Source organism: Corapipo altera, unplaced genomic scaffold, assembly GCF_003945725.1.
Source record: "Corapipo altera isolate COAL_440 unplaced genomic scaffold, ASM394572v1 49, whole genome shotgun sequence".
In the NCBI taxonomy this organism is placed as follows: domain Eukaryota; kingdom Metazoa; phylum Chordata; class Aves; order Passeriformes; family Pipridae; genus Corapipo; species Corapipo altera.
This window is the reverse complement of record NW_020884879.1, coordinates 19,686,459-19,703,515: the sequence shown is the minus strand read 5'-3', so window position 1 is coordinate 19,703,515 and position 17,057 is coordinate 19,686,459. Positions and strand designations below refer to the sequence as shown.

Here is a 17,057-nt window from a genome sequence, read left to right as displayed (position 1 = left end):
TACAGGAGATTCGAGTTTGAGACCATCTAAGGAATGTGAAGGTGCACAAGTTCATGGAACCTGTTGTGATGTATCTTGTGAGTTCTGAAGGGACTGGCAGAGGAAGCCTCTAAGTCACTATACATCATATTTGAGAAGTTGTGGCAATTTGGTTCCCAGTATCTGGAAAAAGGGAAGCATAACTCCCATTTTTTAAAAGGGAAATAAGGAAGACCTGGGGAATTACAGGTCAATCAGTCTCACCTCAGTGTCCAGAAAGATCGTGGAGCAGATCCTCCTGGAAAGTATGCTAAGGCATATGAAAAATAAGGAGGCGATTGGCATCATGTCTGACCAATTTGGTGGCCTTCTATGACAGGGTTACAGCATTGGAACAAGATGTTCTTTAAGGTCCCTTCTAACCTAAACCATTCTATGATTTTATATGATTATAAGAAAGCAGCAAGGGATGATTAACCCATGAGCAAGATGGGGTTGCACATTTCTAACAGCAAGAATGAAATACATGCTCTGTGGTTCATGAGAAGAAAGAATTTCTGGTGCTTAGGAAGCCAAATCAAGGAAGGCCACTGGAAGAGAACATTCAAATACTAACTTTACACCATCAAAAAAGTGTTTACAGCTGTAGCTCTTAATCAAAAAGATGCAGGAGTAAATCTCTTCTGTCTGGTTTTGTTTCCTTCCAATTCCACCTCTCTGGCTTTGTGCTGAGCAAAAGGTATGTTAGCTTTATGACATGCTTCATTCAACAGCTATTTAGGTTTTTATTGGGATTTTTTCTTCCTACTGATTAAAATGTTCATGGTGAACCAGAATAAAGAGGAAGGCAACATGACAAATATCACAGAATCTCAGCAGTGACAAAAAATTTTGCTGACTTCTGGCACATAAATGAATTTCATACAAAATGAAGGGAAAATGTATCTGCCTTCCTCCAAAGCAGATATGGTGAATCACAGAACATCACAGAATCATTGACAGGTTTGTAAGGGACCCTAAAGATCATTTAGTTCCATCCCCCCTGCCATGGGCAGGGATGGTACTCACTAGACTAGGTTGCTTAAAGCCCCATCCAGCCTGGCCTGGCCTCGAACACTTCCAGGGATGGGGTATCCACAACTTCTCTGGGCAACCTGTTCTGGTGCCTTACCAATCTCACAGTAAAGAACTTCATCCTAACATTTAATCTAAATCTCTCCTTTCTGTTTAGAACCATTCCCCTATGTCCTGCCACAGGCCCTTGCAAAAAGTCCCTCTTCACCTTTTTTGTAAACACCCTTTAGGTACTGGAAGGCCACAATGAGGTCTCCCCAAAACCTTCTCCAGGCTGAACAACCCAGCTCCTTCAGCTTGTCTACGAAGGAGAGGTGTTCCAGCCCTCTGATGATATCTGTGGCCCTTTGGACTCACTGCACAGGTTCATGTGCTTTTTATGTTGTGGGCCTCAGAGCTGGATGCAGTACTCTGCACCACACTGAATGGCAGGCCACACTTCTTTTGATGCAGCCCAGCATGCGGCTGGCTTTCTGGAATGCAAGCACACATTGCTGGCTTATGTCCAGCTTTTCAGCCACAAGGACCCCCAAGCGCTTCTTGGCAGGGCTGCTCTCAATGACTTCTTCTCACAGTCTCTGCTTATGTCTGGGATTTGGACTTGTTGAACCTCACTGGGTTCTTCTGAGCCCAATTCTCAAGTTTGCCCAGGTTTCATTGGATGGCATCCCTTCCTCCTCTTGTGTCAACTGCACCACTCAGCTTGGTGTCATCTGAAAACTTGCTGAGGGTGCACTTGATCCCGTTGTCTGTGCCATTGACAAACATATTAGAGAGCACCAGTCCCAAAGCAAGAGTCCTGAGGGACACCACTTGTTACTGGCTTCCACCTGAATAGGGAGCCATTGACCACAACTCCCAGGCTGCATCCACCCAGATATTTCCTTTTCCACTGAGTAGTCTACGCTTCAAATCCATCTCTCTCCAAATAAACAAAAGAGCTCAATAAGAGGAACTTACTGAGAGTAACGAAAAGAGGAATTTGTTTCTATTCATCCAAGTCTCATCTCACCAGTAAATTTAAAACCCCTATTCTTTGAAAATAACAACTAAGCGGCTCACTCCCAGCTGCCAGCAGAAGACAGTGGATGGTCCTCATATCAGGTCTGGTGTACCTGAATAAGGCTGAAATTATATCACCTAGCCCTACGTTATGTCATTTAAGACAATATCGCATTTCACTACAAAAATTTGTGCATCACAAAAGGTTTTATGAGCATATTTGCTTTATTGTTAACAAGTGGCAAATTAGCATTAGGTGCTGATTTACATTTATTAATTAAAACAGAACTGACACTTTAAAATAAACAAAATGTACTGAATAAAACGCAAACAAACCCAGGAATTCTGGCAAAAAAAAAAAACCCCGGACGGTCGCATACACAAATATTTAATGCACTGAGGGGTAAGGCAAACATAATAAATGCAATGCTGACAAAATTAATCACCTCAAACACATGAATGAACACATTGTTTAAAAACATGGAACATCAATAAATAAACTTACAAAGATAAACATATTAAGTGTCATATAAGGGATGAACACCAAGAATTAAAGCAATCATATAAAGTAGGTGTTGTAACAGTCATGGCATACTCAGCACTCTACAAATCCCACCCAAATCCATTCATGGTTCTGCCAGAAAGCCAAACAGAAACAAAGAACTATGGTAAACCATGCACTCCTATTTAGAACTTAGGTTCAATATTCAGCTATATTAAACTGAATATTTGATTCGCTGACTCAAAGTATTATGTTCAAATTGGGGAAATGTGATTTCCCTAGTGATTATTTTTGTGAAGAAAAAGCACTAATTAAGAGGAGTTTGAAGAAGCTGTTTTCTGGCAAGATGAAGTGGAATGGGCCTAAATAGGATCCTCCAGAAATGTGCATTCTGGAATGACATAACACCAAAAAAACAAACCCAAACCAAAACAAAAACGTGCAAGAGTAATCTCTTATACTGTGAATACTTCAAAGAACATATCAACCAAGTAACTACTGAATACAGTTAACAGAGTCTTTTACCTAGCACTTCTTCCAACAACACAATTAGGTCACTCAAATCTTAGTCAGCAAGTTGGAAAAAAGCCCCAACCAAACCAACCAGCAGCAAAATGATCACAAGTTGGAATAAGCTGTACTTCAAAGGCAATAAAAACTATTTTCACCAGAGTCACTAAAACCAATTTTACCAAAGATAAAAATTCTACCCTGTCATACAACCCATATAATTATTCATAGCTTAGTCAAACTGGATAGAATAAAGTTGCAAAAAGTGCTCTTACAAATCACAAATTTGTCAGCCAAGATTAAAAAACACTCGTAACGGATTTGTTCTCTGCCCATATACAAAGTCTATGTGATGGAAACCAGCACTTTTTGTGAGCTTTGCAATACACTTAATTTTATACGTAGACTAATTACATAGCCTACATTAGTGTGCACTGACACACACCTTGTTTATTAGCATTTAAATACTGCCGTCATTCTTCCTTCCACTGATTTGGTAAGCACGCATCACGAAACCGCTCTCTTTGCACACACCCTCAGCTGTGGTGGTGAACTCGGAGCTTGTAGTCTCTTGTAGATGACAGAGAATCTCCATGACACAAAAACTGGGTCAGGTCTTAAAATTTGGAGTTACCATCCTGAAAACCTGCAGGATGCGTGTCTGCACTCGAGCAGCTGCTGCTCTGGCACTTTGAGAGAGGCTCCACGCTGGAGCATCACGGAGAGCTTCCCCCGCCGCACTACCCTCCCGTCCGGGGAACCCTCGGGTGGAGCTTTCCCATTTGCTCTGGGGAGTTGAAAGACTTCCTGGGGAGTTCAAGGGCTCCTCGAGTCTCTTCGGCGAATTTGAAAAATTCTGCCTAAATGTTCATTTCATAGTTACAACCCAAAATGGCAGTGAAGCACCTCCCTGTGCCCACTTCCCTGCATTGCTGTGTGAGACTGATGGTATAATCATCCATATAAACACATACTTTAATTGATGTATATTTAGGGATTCCAGTTCTGAAACTACCTAGGGTATCATGCATAAATATAAACCTGTGTAGGTCACATCATATAGAGATTAAGTCTTATGCTGTTTTTACTACTGAAGCTAGTATTTTTCGTAACTCCATTGCACTTCTATCAGCATAGTTCCAATGATCCTGCACTCCTGGCACAGAGAGGTCCCTTGTATAAGAGATAATCACAGAAGTACAATGAGAATGCAAACTCCTTCAGGCCAAACCTCAAAACCAGCCTTTTCCTCATTTCTTTAAATGGAATTTTACTTTTTTTTCCCTTCAATGAATGGAAGAACCTTAGTAAGCACATTAGGAAGATATAATGGCAGACAGTAAAAGAAAAGTCCGTCATAGGGTTAGACAATGGTATAGGAATCATTAAAAGAATCACATCAATAAATTTCACTACAAAATAGACAGTGCATAGTTCATATTTTTTCCTCCCATGAAAACCAAGGCATAAAGGTGTGGGAAAAACTAGGGTAAGAGGATTTGGACTTAGATCACTAATAAATTAAATTTGGGAACTCTTGACATGTGTAATACACTAAAGATTCAAAATTCAAAGTCCAACTCCCTTAAAATTTCTTTTTCTTTAAATATAACAAATTTGTTTCCCACACTCACTTCTGCAGGGGCAGTATGAAAACAAATCTGCTGTTTTCTACAAACATTTCACCGAGATGGAATTACAATAACCTGTGCTGATACAGGCTAGGGTCTGTAACATGAGTGACTTCAGATATCTATGTCATTCAGTAACAAAACCACTTGATAAACAGGAAACATACTGGGCCTCTGATAGTCTCACTATACAGTAGCCAACTGCACAGTCAAATATAATTTCATTGTCTGCTTATATTTACTGTAGATTCAAACACACACACACATTATCCAATGTTACTATGAACAGTCAATTATGCTTCATAGACCTTCTTTTTAAGGCCAAATTAAACTATCAGTTTTAAAAATCTTTTCTTCAGTTTAAGTTAATCTCCTGTGTAGTCCTTGTGATAAATCATAGAAATGTAAATGAAGTAAATGATGTGCTACTCCAGTAATTTACTAAATGCTGCACTGAAAGCAAAGAATTACATTAACAACTCAAAAGGCAAAAAATACAGTAACTGTATGGGGACTGATTTGAAACTAGGAAACCTGCCACCTACAATTCAAAAGAGAAACAATTTGTTTTTTCTACAGTCATATTACTCCTGGAAAAGCTGAAAGACATTAGTGCCATATGAAACATTCCCTTTGTAGAAAGTGGTAAAACGCATTTTCCAGTGGAATCAACTGAAAATTCACCAAGTCAGAGTAGATTCCCTAAATGATCAAATCTATTCTGGACTGGTATCTTTGCTGATGGACTCTCGGCTTGCAATAGTTCAGTCTGTAGATCTCTATGGCCCAAGTCCAGGGCAACTTTTCCAAAGCAGGCTTATCTATGCAAAGGAATGCAGAATTCCAGTTCTTCCAAGTCCAGATATGAATATGTCATAGTAGAGATCCCAGAATCTAAACTACTTAGAAAATAAACTGGCCTAGTCAGTTCTAACTATCATTACAAGTCATCCATCCTACCATGCTCAACAGCCATCTTACACCAATTATAACACTACACTGAATTAAGGATAATTTCTAAAAATAATTTTGTATAAGAAGTGTAAGACAATCATTGAACTAAAATTCTCAAATATCGATAGTTTGCGGCCTGCAATGTGACTACGTCAAGATTCTTAAATCTCTCATCCTCCAAGACTGGTATGTGCTTTGAAGATATTTTTCTTCAATAATGTTTTCTTCTAAATTGGCCCCATTGATAACAATCACAGTTTTTGAGAATGCAAACAATGACCATAATACTATAATGGAACACTACATTCTATTTTTCATAAGCTACAAAGAAATTACATGAATTGATGTTAATGGTGTTTGTGAGCTGAAAGTATTCATTTCTAACAAAAAGAGTGTATTTACTGCAGGAAAGGCACAGTTGAGTTGCTTCGGATTGTTCTTTTACGCATTATGAAGATGGTGCAAGTACTTCAAAGCAAAACTTCACAAAACAAATTACTACATTAAGATACAAAACAAATGATTCAGCTTGTGAACCCAACAACTTTCAAGGTCTGACCCTTCTTCCACAAGAATTAATGTGAAGTCTGTTACTAATTTCAAGAGGCTGCTGTTCAGAGCCCAAGAATACACAAAATTGCAGTAAAACCCATGTCAGGTATTGACACATAAAGCTATGAAGCACAGCTACTCCACTATGCACTCATATGTAAGCTGTGTTATTTTCACAGGAATAAGAATAAAAATAGTCACTATTTACATCAAGTTTTACTGCTATAATAACATACATTTTTATGGAACTATTTTTTTTGGTATTGGATACATCAAGAAGGCTGTTTTCAAAATAACAGTTCAACATTTAGGTAGGATAAACATAGACTTCATCTTTCCTTCAGGAAATGAGGGAAGAGAAAAAAATAAGCAGGACCTCTGGAAACAAGACAAAGACAGGAAACACGACACTTTTACATAGGCTAGTCATAGTGGAGCACAGGAGGAGGAAGACAAGTATTTCTGAACAAAAGGAACTTAATAAAATGAAGATATTTGCCCTTATAAATAGATAAAAATATTAACATGTTCTTGAAAAACAGAACATGAAAAGCCAAATCTTGCCTTTCTTCTTACATGCAAAGAAAATTTTCAGGTAGTCTTTTCACTTTGATTCTTTAAAAAGTCCTAGGAAGTAACTGGAAAGTCCAATTAGGATATTACTGTTAGAGAGTTTAAAGATCCAGACATTTTACACTATTAACTTGGAATTTATAAGGAGTTGCTCGTGTTGTTTTCACTTAGAACACAGCATCTAAGTTACTGTCACAGATGAAGGAAATACTTCCACAGAGAAACTTCTGAAGCCCAAGTTCTTCATGGCTAGTTCCCTATGGGTAAGTATTACCCTGCATATGTGATTTAAAAAAATCCTTTGTCTACTTGGCTTTACAAAAAAAAAATAACATTGAACCACTTCTGCTACCTAGATTACTTAACACTTCTCCAACAGAGAGTAAAGAGTATTTCCTTGAATGGCACAGTCTTAGTAGCTACTATTTTTATATACAGTATATATATTCATTTATAAATAACTGTGTAACCAGAAGATTGCACTCAGAAAATTACAAAATGATGTTTAGACATGTTTGCAGCATGAAGTCAAACTGGCTGGAGTGCTCTAGCTTTCCATGCAACAGTACATAGCAGATGCTTCCAATTTCTCTTTTTCTTTTTGCTTTTAAGGATATGTTCACACAACCATTCTTCGAATTCCACACTCACAGCAAAACTTTGCCCACTCCACTGGGTACCTTGTTCCACATTCATGGCAGAACTTTGATAAGTGTACAGGTGAAATTCTTTCGCTGCTTTTTGAACTTCCTCCATTGACTGAGGATGCACAGTCTCCACTGTCACACCCAATTTTACCGTCAGACCTGAAAATTCCCAGATAAAGAACATTCTCTGTAAGTCAGTTCAGTATAACTTGATGTGAAATTATTCTAACCTCTGCAGTGAATTATAGTTATTGTTACTGTAATTTTCATGCATACACTTCCTGTTTACAGTGGTATACCTTATAACTCTACCCCGGCTCCCCTATGGATCTCCAGATACCCACCTTCCCTGCAAGAAAATGAAAAATGTCAAAGTTCTAGGAGCAGGATCAAATATTTGATTTGCTAGTTAGATTAACTGGAGTGTTTTAAAACTTAAAATTTAGCTTGTCAAAAAAAAAAAAAAAAGGCTAAAACAGCAATACAATTTTCATCCTACCCTTTGAAAGAGCAGGCAACAGAGAATTTGTGTGCTTAGCATGAAGATTTCATTCAATTTCTACTGAGAGAATATGTGCCTATTTTTTCAACAGCTCCTAAGAGGTTTTTGACATTTCTAACACGGTCTTCTGTGCACATGTGAGACAGCTGATGACAAAGCTGTGCTGGTATGCTGCCTGATGATAAATATGCAAAATATATTGAGTAACTTAAACATGCCAAATAATATTGACCATGAGTTATCTATTTGCTGCAGAGAAGAATATTTTCCCCAACTTCTTTTGTAGTAAGTAATCTCCTTTCATGAAGGTTCTATTGATGACAAAATCCACAAAGTTAAAAGCTACCTTGAGTAAGTGTCTGAATTGCTAGTTTTTCTTTTGTTTGTTAAAGCACCCGTGCTCATGGTTCTTGCCACACTAGGAGGGGTTGATGTCCGGGCTTTTGCTGCGCCTCTAAAATAGAATAAATATCTGGTGATTTATATACACAAACAGAAATCCATACAAGAATATGCATTTACAAGTAATATACATAAAAAAAAGTTAATCTACACATTAATTAATCGTATGAAAAGTAACTCCTTTCCTACCAAGAGCAGATAAGAGCTTTGGCATGAACTTGCGTGATTTGAACTCATATGACTTGAATCTTACAACGACAAGCTAAATGGAACAGCAAGTCCTTTCCTGTTTATGTGTCTCAGTTGCTAACCCACCAAAATACAGGCAGACCCTGCACTAGGGGTTGTTTAGTACATTTTAATGTATACCTTGACAAATTACAAATCAATTTTTAGAACTGGCGGGGCTTTCACAGAAATAGACTGCAGGTCTTAATAGTTTAAGATCTGCAGAAAGGACATCATATTCTCAAGACTTTGTGACCAATATGAAGTCACAAGACTTTTTTCTTCATACCCACAGACTTTATTTAGGATGCATGCTTCTTAGATAACGCTGTAGATCCTCTTTCTTCAAAGTATAATTATATTGGGAATATAAATAGAAGGAGGAGAGAAAAAAAGTGTATCCAGCTGGGCATTAGGGCCTCATTTTTAACAGCCTGTCACAGTGTTCCTAAAGTTGGCTTCAACAGTATGACCACATAGTTGCAAAAGCTGTTTTTCTCAAGATTTGTGAGTTTTATGAGAAGCCAGTATACAACAAATAGCACATCCCAAACATAGAGAACATCTCACAGCTTGCTTTGATGAGTAGAGAAACATCAGAATCCCCTGAAAAATCTGAGTGGCACTAAGAAAAATAAATAGGAAGGGGCATTGTTTTAGCATTAGTGACCGAGGACAGAAGTTTTCATCACTGCTCAAAAGAATTACCATTCACTGGAATTTCTTCTTCTTTGGCAAGTGTTCAGTTACTACGACATCTTGTGCATGACCCACCAAGTTTTTCTGTTCTCATTCTTGAACAACTATGCATAAATGAAATTTAGGTGGGACTGGTTCATGTACATTAAAAAAAATTAAAACAAGACTCCATCAAAAAAGCTTAGCCATCAAGAGCCAAGAGCCCATTCAGCAACAAAAACCCAAAAGTGATTTTTTTTTTCCCTTCCACTCAGATGACCCTAACTGTTCCTTTCAGAATTATAAACAAGCTGGTCTTGGTTTGGTTTTCAAACCATATATAAGGAAATACATTCAACTCCAGTAACTTCAAATGCAACACTGACACAGCTGAGGAACATGTAATAACTCCTGAATTATAGACATGTTGCATAAAACATTTCTTCCATCATTTCATGAGCATAGGCTAAAGATGGCTTTTCAGCTCCTTCCATCACTTAAACCAGTGGTGAAATGATCAAATGATTAGGCACAAAGGTGGAAATCAGAACTAAATTTAAGATTAAATAAAATGAAATAAAACCTAACTAAAGTATTCAAGTTTAACAAGAATGCCTTTGACATGGAACAGGTAGAGTGGAATGATCAAAGATTCTTGCTCACTGGGCAGAATACTAACCTTCTCCATTAGTTTTCCTGCCTGCCCTCTTATTTAACAAGGAGATCCTAAGGATGGATTTACTTGAAAAAAACCACTGTGGAGACTGAAAAGCACTACGTCAGTTATATCAGAATTAAAACTTACTAAAAGTTATGTCTTTCAGAAGTTATAGAATTCCGGGATAAAAGTCTAAATGTAACCTAAATTACACTGCTACAAGTATGCACAACAGTACAGATGTTAAATACTCTATCTTTGTTATTTCCTCCATCTCATTTTACAATGAGGAGAGACCTTTGCTTATAACTGAGTAAAATTCATTAGAGCTCAATAGTGGAAAGAACATATCAGACTGTTACTTTACCTGCTAAGGAAGCTAGAAAAGCATTTAAAGAAAAAAATCAGCTGTACACACAGAAACAGTATGGGCCACCATGGATCAGGGATGGTCAGACAATGACACAAAGAATAGAATTGTGTCTCAATTTCTGTTTAGACAGTTCGAAGTAGTTTAAAACAAATTTTCCAAAAATATTACTGACTCATTTTTCTCTGGATTTTCACCTTGGGACTAACATAATCCTTTTTCAAAACTAACAGCAATAATTTCTTAAACTGAAGTCTTTTCAGGGTGTACTTTGAATCAATTGGCTTTGAACATCATGTTAGAAGTCCTAGATATCTGAAATAAATTGACATGAAAAACAGGCCACTATTCTTTCCTGTATTTTAACTGTTCAGTTTTCTAAGATATGTACCATATACCCTCATCCCACTAGGTACTCTGAAAATTAATCTGATGCTTTAATACTAGGTGTACATTAAAGAAATTTCAGAGAAATTAGTGTCTTAAAAACATTATTTGTATTGCGTCTAGTGCAGCATTCAGTGACTGAACAAGGGAGGGGTGGGAAGAAATCAAAATTCTGAAAAGCCACATTCAAAGCGCACTGTCCAGCCTGTCTATTAAGGGAGGCAAAGTCCCATGAACAGATAAAACATCATTCATTAAAGATTTAACAGGACATCTTCATTCCAAAATGTTTAAACATAGCTTTCTGCATAATTTCTGCAGTCTTTTGTCACTAGTTTTCTAAATATACAGAAAAAAACCCCTAAATATATTTTCAGACTAGAAACTTTAATATGAGTCTGCAATGATTCTCATTGACTGCAATAAACAGCAACCTCACCTGCTTGAACAGGAAGGCTGGACCAGATGGTCCATTGTGGTCTCTTCCAACCTTACCCGCTCTGTGATTCTGTGATTTCTGCATTTTTTGATGAGTAAATCAATACAAGTAGCAGGTTGCCACTGTCTATCTTTATTCAGCTCAAATCTGGACACATAATTAGCATCAGGTTTCATGTATATTTGGTGAAAAACCTTGAAATTGCATCCTTAAGTAGCAATCTGATCTCTAGAGAGAGGTCTTCCAATGAAGTCAGATATTCTTGATTATTTCAACTTTTGCCACAACAGCTTAGGTCTCTTTCGATCTGTCCCATCTCTGCTATTTCCTCACTTATTTTTTTATGTTTGGTTGGATTTTTTGTTTTGATTTTGAAAAACTATATAAATCCTCACTGTAAGTTGTATCACATGAAGTATTAATACAGCCTGACAGCAGAGGAGGCTGTGTACCACAACCACCTGGAACTCCTAAAATCTGGACATACCATTAAAGACATTTATTATCGACTTTCAATTTTAAAAGAAATAAGACTGAAGGTGACTTCCATTCCTAAAGCAGCTCATGTTGTACATCTTATTGAATTACCACTGCTTGCAAAATAAAAATCTGAAAGAAATGTGTAAAGAAGCTTGTCTTCTTCTATGCATGCATTCACAATTTGGTTGAATGTTATCATAAAATACTGATATATAAAGCTTGCTTCCTAGACAGGGTGTTTTCAGATATTCTTGACAGCTGTCATCGTAACACCCACAACAGCTCATGGTTCTGTGCAAAGTCATAAATAATTTTCTGATGATTAATGGCATGCATCCCAAAGTCCAGAAACCTCTGCCGTCCACACTGCTATGCTGAGTTTAAGAATCGCTAGGAACTATCCACATTTGCTGAATGCTGTTGGCATACAACACACTGAATCATCTCCTGCAAGGAAGGCAGATTTAACTCACCAACTCAGTGGATATTTCAGTAAGAACAAGAGAGGTGTTACGAAGAACAGAGCAAGTGCCTATATTCTTAAAGAAATTTTCTCAAGAAAAATCAAATCACCACCGTACGGACTGGGGATATTGTAAGCAATTGTAGTAACTTGTTAAGTCAAATTATCAACATCTTAATAATGTATTACAAAATGAAAAACTGACCTGATTTTTGGTGGTTCACAGGATTTTTAACTCTAACCAAATATGCAAAACAACAAATAAAGAAAGAAAATTTTGTTTGTCTAGAAAGAGCTTTCCCTCCTTTCACTGCTTTTTTGCTTCTTCATATAGAAACCCAAGTTCAAATGTTTTGTCCCTGTCTCAAAGATATTACAGCTTTGGTTACAGCATTAAGAGATTCAGACACATTTCTATGCTTTAAAGCTTTCCATTTCATGTATGTGCCATATCATTCAGTACTAATTTCTCTTTTGCAGTAAGTTTTAAGGTATAGTTTATGAAAAAACAGCCTATTTGAATTTGGGATCTTACAAATTGTATCAAAGGTTTAACTACGATATAGTATCTATTTCCTCTTTAAAAGATCAGAATAACTGGAACACCCTTCCTTCCAAACTCAGATCTTATGAAGACTTCTGAATATTCAAAAGTCTTTATATGAGATAACCTGGACTTAACAAAAGACTTTACCTTTCATTACAAAGTCTGCCTTCCATATGTTTTTGGACCAGATATAGGAGAGAGATAAACATTTGACCTTAAGGGAATAAAATTACTAAAATAGTACAGTTATCAGGCTTAAATGTTTACTTCAGCTTTATATCATGCAAATCAGTTTGACCTCAGATTTAGAAAGACAGAAGTTTATCACTCTTAAGCCATAACCTATCAGTGACAGAAGAAATCAAATCTGAGGAAAATGTGCATCCTTCCCGTCCCACTCTGAAGCTGTTTACCTCTCACTGATACTAATTATATCACCTACTCATCTCCCACAGCACTTATACTGAAGACATACTGGGCAGCTCATGTCTGTCAAGGGCACACTTTTCTGCTTAAAAGGAACATTTCTGCAAAACAGATAAACCATATTGATTTGTAATACTTACTTCTTTATAGACAAGAACTCATTTGATCTTTTGTTGTTACTGTCTGGTTTTGTATCAGTGTCCTAAAACCTTTGTACATCTCTTCCAGTTCACAGTGGTGGGCCTAACTTGTCCATCTTACTACTAAAATATATAAACAGGTACTCATAAGGAGATTGCTAAATTGCTATTCAAGTTATCGCAGAAAAAAATAAAGTACTCACAGTTAAATACTTATATTACCAAAGAAATCCCATTGACTTAAAAAAGAATGTATAAAACAGACTTTAATTATCCAGCAAACAAAAGGGTTTTTCTTGCTTTAAAGAGGAGAGGATTTCATAGACTTATGTCTGGATTAGGTATTCTCACAATCTGCACAATGTATGCACATTTGGTCTCCTTTAAGAATAACTTTCATGTCACACATTGCACCTAGAAAAGGGGGCTCATAATTACACGTTGTAAGTTTAAGGCATTAGAAAGTAATAGATATGTAAGTACAAGACTTCTTAACTTTAAATTGGTAAGGAGTACATTTTTTTCCTTTTTCACTTCTTTTTTTGTTCTGTAAAGGATGAACAGAGGCAAGCCTGAAAGAAACCCAACTTTGTTTAAATAACAAAAAAACCTATGCACAATAGGCAGTACTATATGCACAGGCAATACTTTAATACTTTTTTTTACTATTATGGATAACATTTCCAAACCAAAAAGAATAAATCAAAAGTAAAATTTTAAAACCATTGGAAAAAAAAAGTAACCAACCAAATAATAAAAAAACCCCCATCCCTCATTCATATCATCATAAGGAAAATTGTAGCTTTTCAGAAATCACAACTTATATTAGAAAAATTATATCTTCAAGTAAAGTTCTGCATTTTTCTAATCTTAAATCATTAAGTAAAAGCTACAAAAATCCCATTATACCACCATTCCTACCTCAATAATGTAACCAAAGTTTCTTCTCAAAAGAAGCCTGGTAACGTAGCCTTAACTGGAAAATTATAACACTTAAAGAGTAATTTTATTAATTTTTCTGAGATTAAAGAACTATAAGGAAACAAACCAAGCAAAACTGATGGACATCTATCAGAGGCTGAAGCTTCACTCTTCTGTTTCTCATCCCTAAAGGGAAGTCATAAGGAAAAAACAAGCAAAACCAACAAAACACACTCTCACGTCCCAAGAAATAATTTATTAAAATTATTGTGCAGTTTTCTGATTCTTGTCATACAACCCTAATAAACTACAATGCCAGGAAAATTACAAAAGAGTTAACTGCTGTCAAGGAAGCATATTATTTTCAATATAGCTTCTTATACATACTAAAAAGAAAAAAACCAAAAACCCACACAACAGCTGTTGTGTATCTGTGACATCCATATCATACTACTTTTCATACTCCTCATGTTAAAAGGTACAGAACCTATAGAGCTTCCAATATAATTTATGTTTTTGGGAGGATTCTGGTGTGAATCTTGCAATCCACGTCACGGATCTTACGCTTCAAAGGATATGTCCCCATAAGGAACAAAAATTCAACAGCGCTAAGTGATATTCATTCTAAAGTCAGCAAGGAACACCAGGATTTTAGTCTTGACAATTTAGCCCCAATAATGCAGGCAGCAAGATAACCTCCCCTACAGTTTCTCTTTTCACTCCTCTTCCCAAATAGATGTTCTAGTTCAAACTAATTAACTCAGGAAATGCTTAATCAATTCCTGTTTGACTCAATAAATACTCTTTACATACTTCCCAAGGAACTGAGAAACTTTATTGAGGTCTTTGACACTGTAAGACTCATACTGCAACCTAACGTGATTTTCTTAGTTATTTTTGAACCCTTAAAATATTATCAGCATAATCTGTGAACATCAGGCACCTACAGAGTAGAATAACAAAGAAACAATGTAGAAGCAGTCATAATATTGTCAAAATAAAGACATACAGTATTTTTTCAAACTTAGACAGCCCTTTCACGTTCTAATGAAAAAAATACAATCGTAAGAATCTTCTGAAAAGCAACCCAAGACAGCTCCTTACTTTTCTTCATTTCATTGAACAAAGTTCTGTAAGCTACAGTCTTAATGAAAGGAACAAGCTATTTTTAAAAGATAATGTTTTTAAAGGCTACAAATGTGGTATGCAAAATACATTAAGTGGAATTTAAAATTTACTGGTATGGGTTTAGCGTTCCATTCGTACTGTATTTCAGTGGTAAGACAGTACTGGATGTACCACTAGCAGACATGATTCCCAGGAAGCGTATCTTTGATCAGCTTGACATTAAATAATACAATTTACCCCCAAAATAAAATATAAATTACAAATTAATTTCTATAGGTTCATTTGCCCTATTAAAAAATATCATATAATTTTTCAAGTCTCGGTTAAAAAAAGAAACAAAACTAAACTGCTCATATATGAAACATGCACAGAAAATTAACCTGTACAAGCAAAAGATCCCTGGTTGACCACAAATAGTGGGGTCAAGCTCTGCTAGGCAAAACAGTTTGCGTGTGGGTGCAGAGTTTGCCTGTTTGCCTAACCTTTAGATTACAAAGAACCTAGCCAATTTTTTCTCCCGAAGATCTGATTACTTCTGCCAGCTTACTAGAATTGTCCTACCCCTCAAGAAATGTAAAACAGTGCAAACCTCTACACTATTACAAAATGCATATCAAACTTGGGTTCATAACAAGATTCACTATCAAACGATAAACCTAGTGACAATTTATGTAGAATTAATTTTCTTTTTCTCAGTTCTTCAATATCAAAAAGATAAAAACCTATTTTCACCCAAGTGACTGAAGGTTTTCCTACAGTGACATGCTACTCTTGCACTCTTACTTGATTCTCTAGGACTCAGAGATGATGCCCTTATGCTGCACTTTCATTCATACTGGAATAACTGGCTGTGTTCTTACTGTGTCCAGGTAGAAAAAGAAAACACTCACAGCAGAACTCAGCTGGCACATTCTGATCTACACGTACAAAGTAAGCCTCACTGACACTAACCTACTGATGTTGCTGTGGTGTGCTCTCTCAGTAGTCCTTTACTCGGGGAGCAGAAGAGGAGAATTCAAATTAAAAAAATGAAACCACATGGTAAATATGACTTACAATAAGGCAGTTCATAAAATTTGGTTGCATTTCTGCTTGAACAAAATAAAAATTTATACAAGGATATTGTGTTTGAACTTTAGATGAGATGAAGTTCAAGACTCTTTCCTTTACAGAACTAAACACCTTGCACACAGCCCGTTTCAACCTCGACCTTTAAAACCACGGCACGAGCAGCTCCCTGTGCCTGTCACGGGTGTTTCGGGCAGCGTCCCAAGAGCACCACCTGAAGGGCGAGAGGGGAACTGCAGCTCACATATGTCCCTGCCCTCTAGCCGTGGGATCATCCTGCCCCTCGTCCATCCATCACAGAGAACAGGGACCACAACTCCACAGAAAGCAGCAGTGTCTAAATAAATTTCCCCCTCCAACACACATATAGTTCCTCCTTGATACTGCACAATATAATCGTAATTCCACTATTCAGCCTCTCTACTATTACCTCTTTGCCAAGTCCAGAATTAAAATAATCCAGGCAAAAATGGAAGGTTACACATTTAAGTAATAGATTTAAAAAAACCCAAAATGTACAGTTTCCCTTAGTGCAAATTGCAGGAGCCTGTTTTTCACAACAAGACCTTGAATTTAACCTGGTCAAAAAAAACGAGTGGAGACTCTTAAATGTTTGTCAAGGAAAAAAGAGACAGTGACTGCTTAACAATCCATTTAAAGGATTGCCCTTAAGACAATCTATGTGTAACATTGCTCAGTATGGTTATGGAGCAGATCATCCTGGGTGCAATCACACAGCACCTACAGGATGGACAAGGGATCAGACCCAGCCAGTACGGGTTTAGGAGGGGCAGGT

At 36.8% G+C, this 17,057-nt stretch overlaps 1 protein-coding gene across 4 annotated transcripts in view; it reads right to left on the bottom strand.

Annotated features, from left to right (window-relative positions):
* The window catches only part of ZC2HC1A (zinc finger C2HC-type containing 1A), a 69,548-nt gene that overhangs the window by 29,793 nt on the left and 22,698 nt on the right, over positions 1-17,057 (bottom strand). For 2 of the 4 annotated variants that reach the window (XR_003526897.1, XM_027638668.1), the window contains exons 8-9: positions 8,273-8,380; positions 7,458-7,583 (exon numbers count right to left, since the gene is read on the bottom strand). Coding sequence is in view for 2 of the 4 variants with exons in the window: in XM_027638668.1 (XP_027494469.1) it covers positions 7,458-7,583; positions 8,273-8,380 (234 nt within the window). In the remaining 2 variants the exon portion in view is untranslated. Of the gene's footprint in view, positions 1-2,261; positions 7,584-8,272; positions 8,381-17,057 lie in introns of those variants that run through there. The other 2 variants (XR_003526898.1, XM_027638667.1) reach the window with 2 other exon arrangements.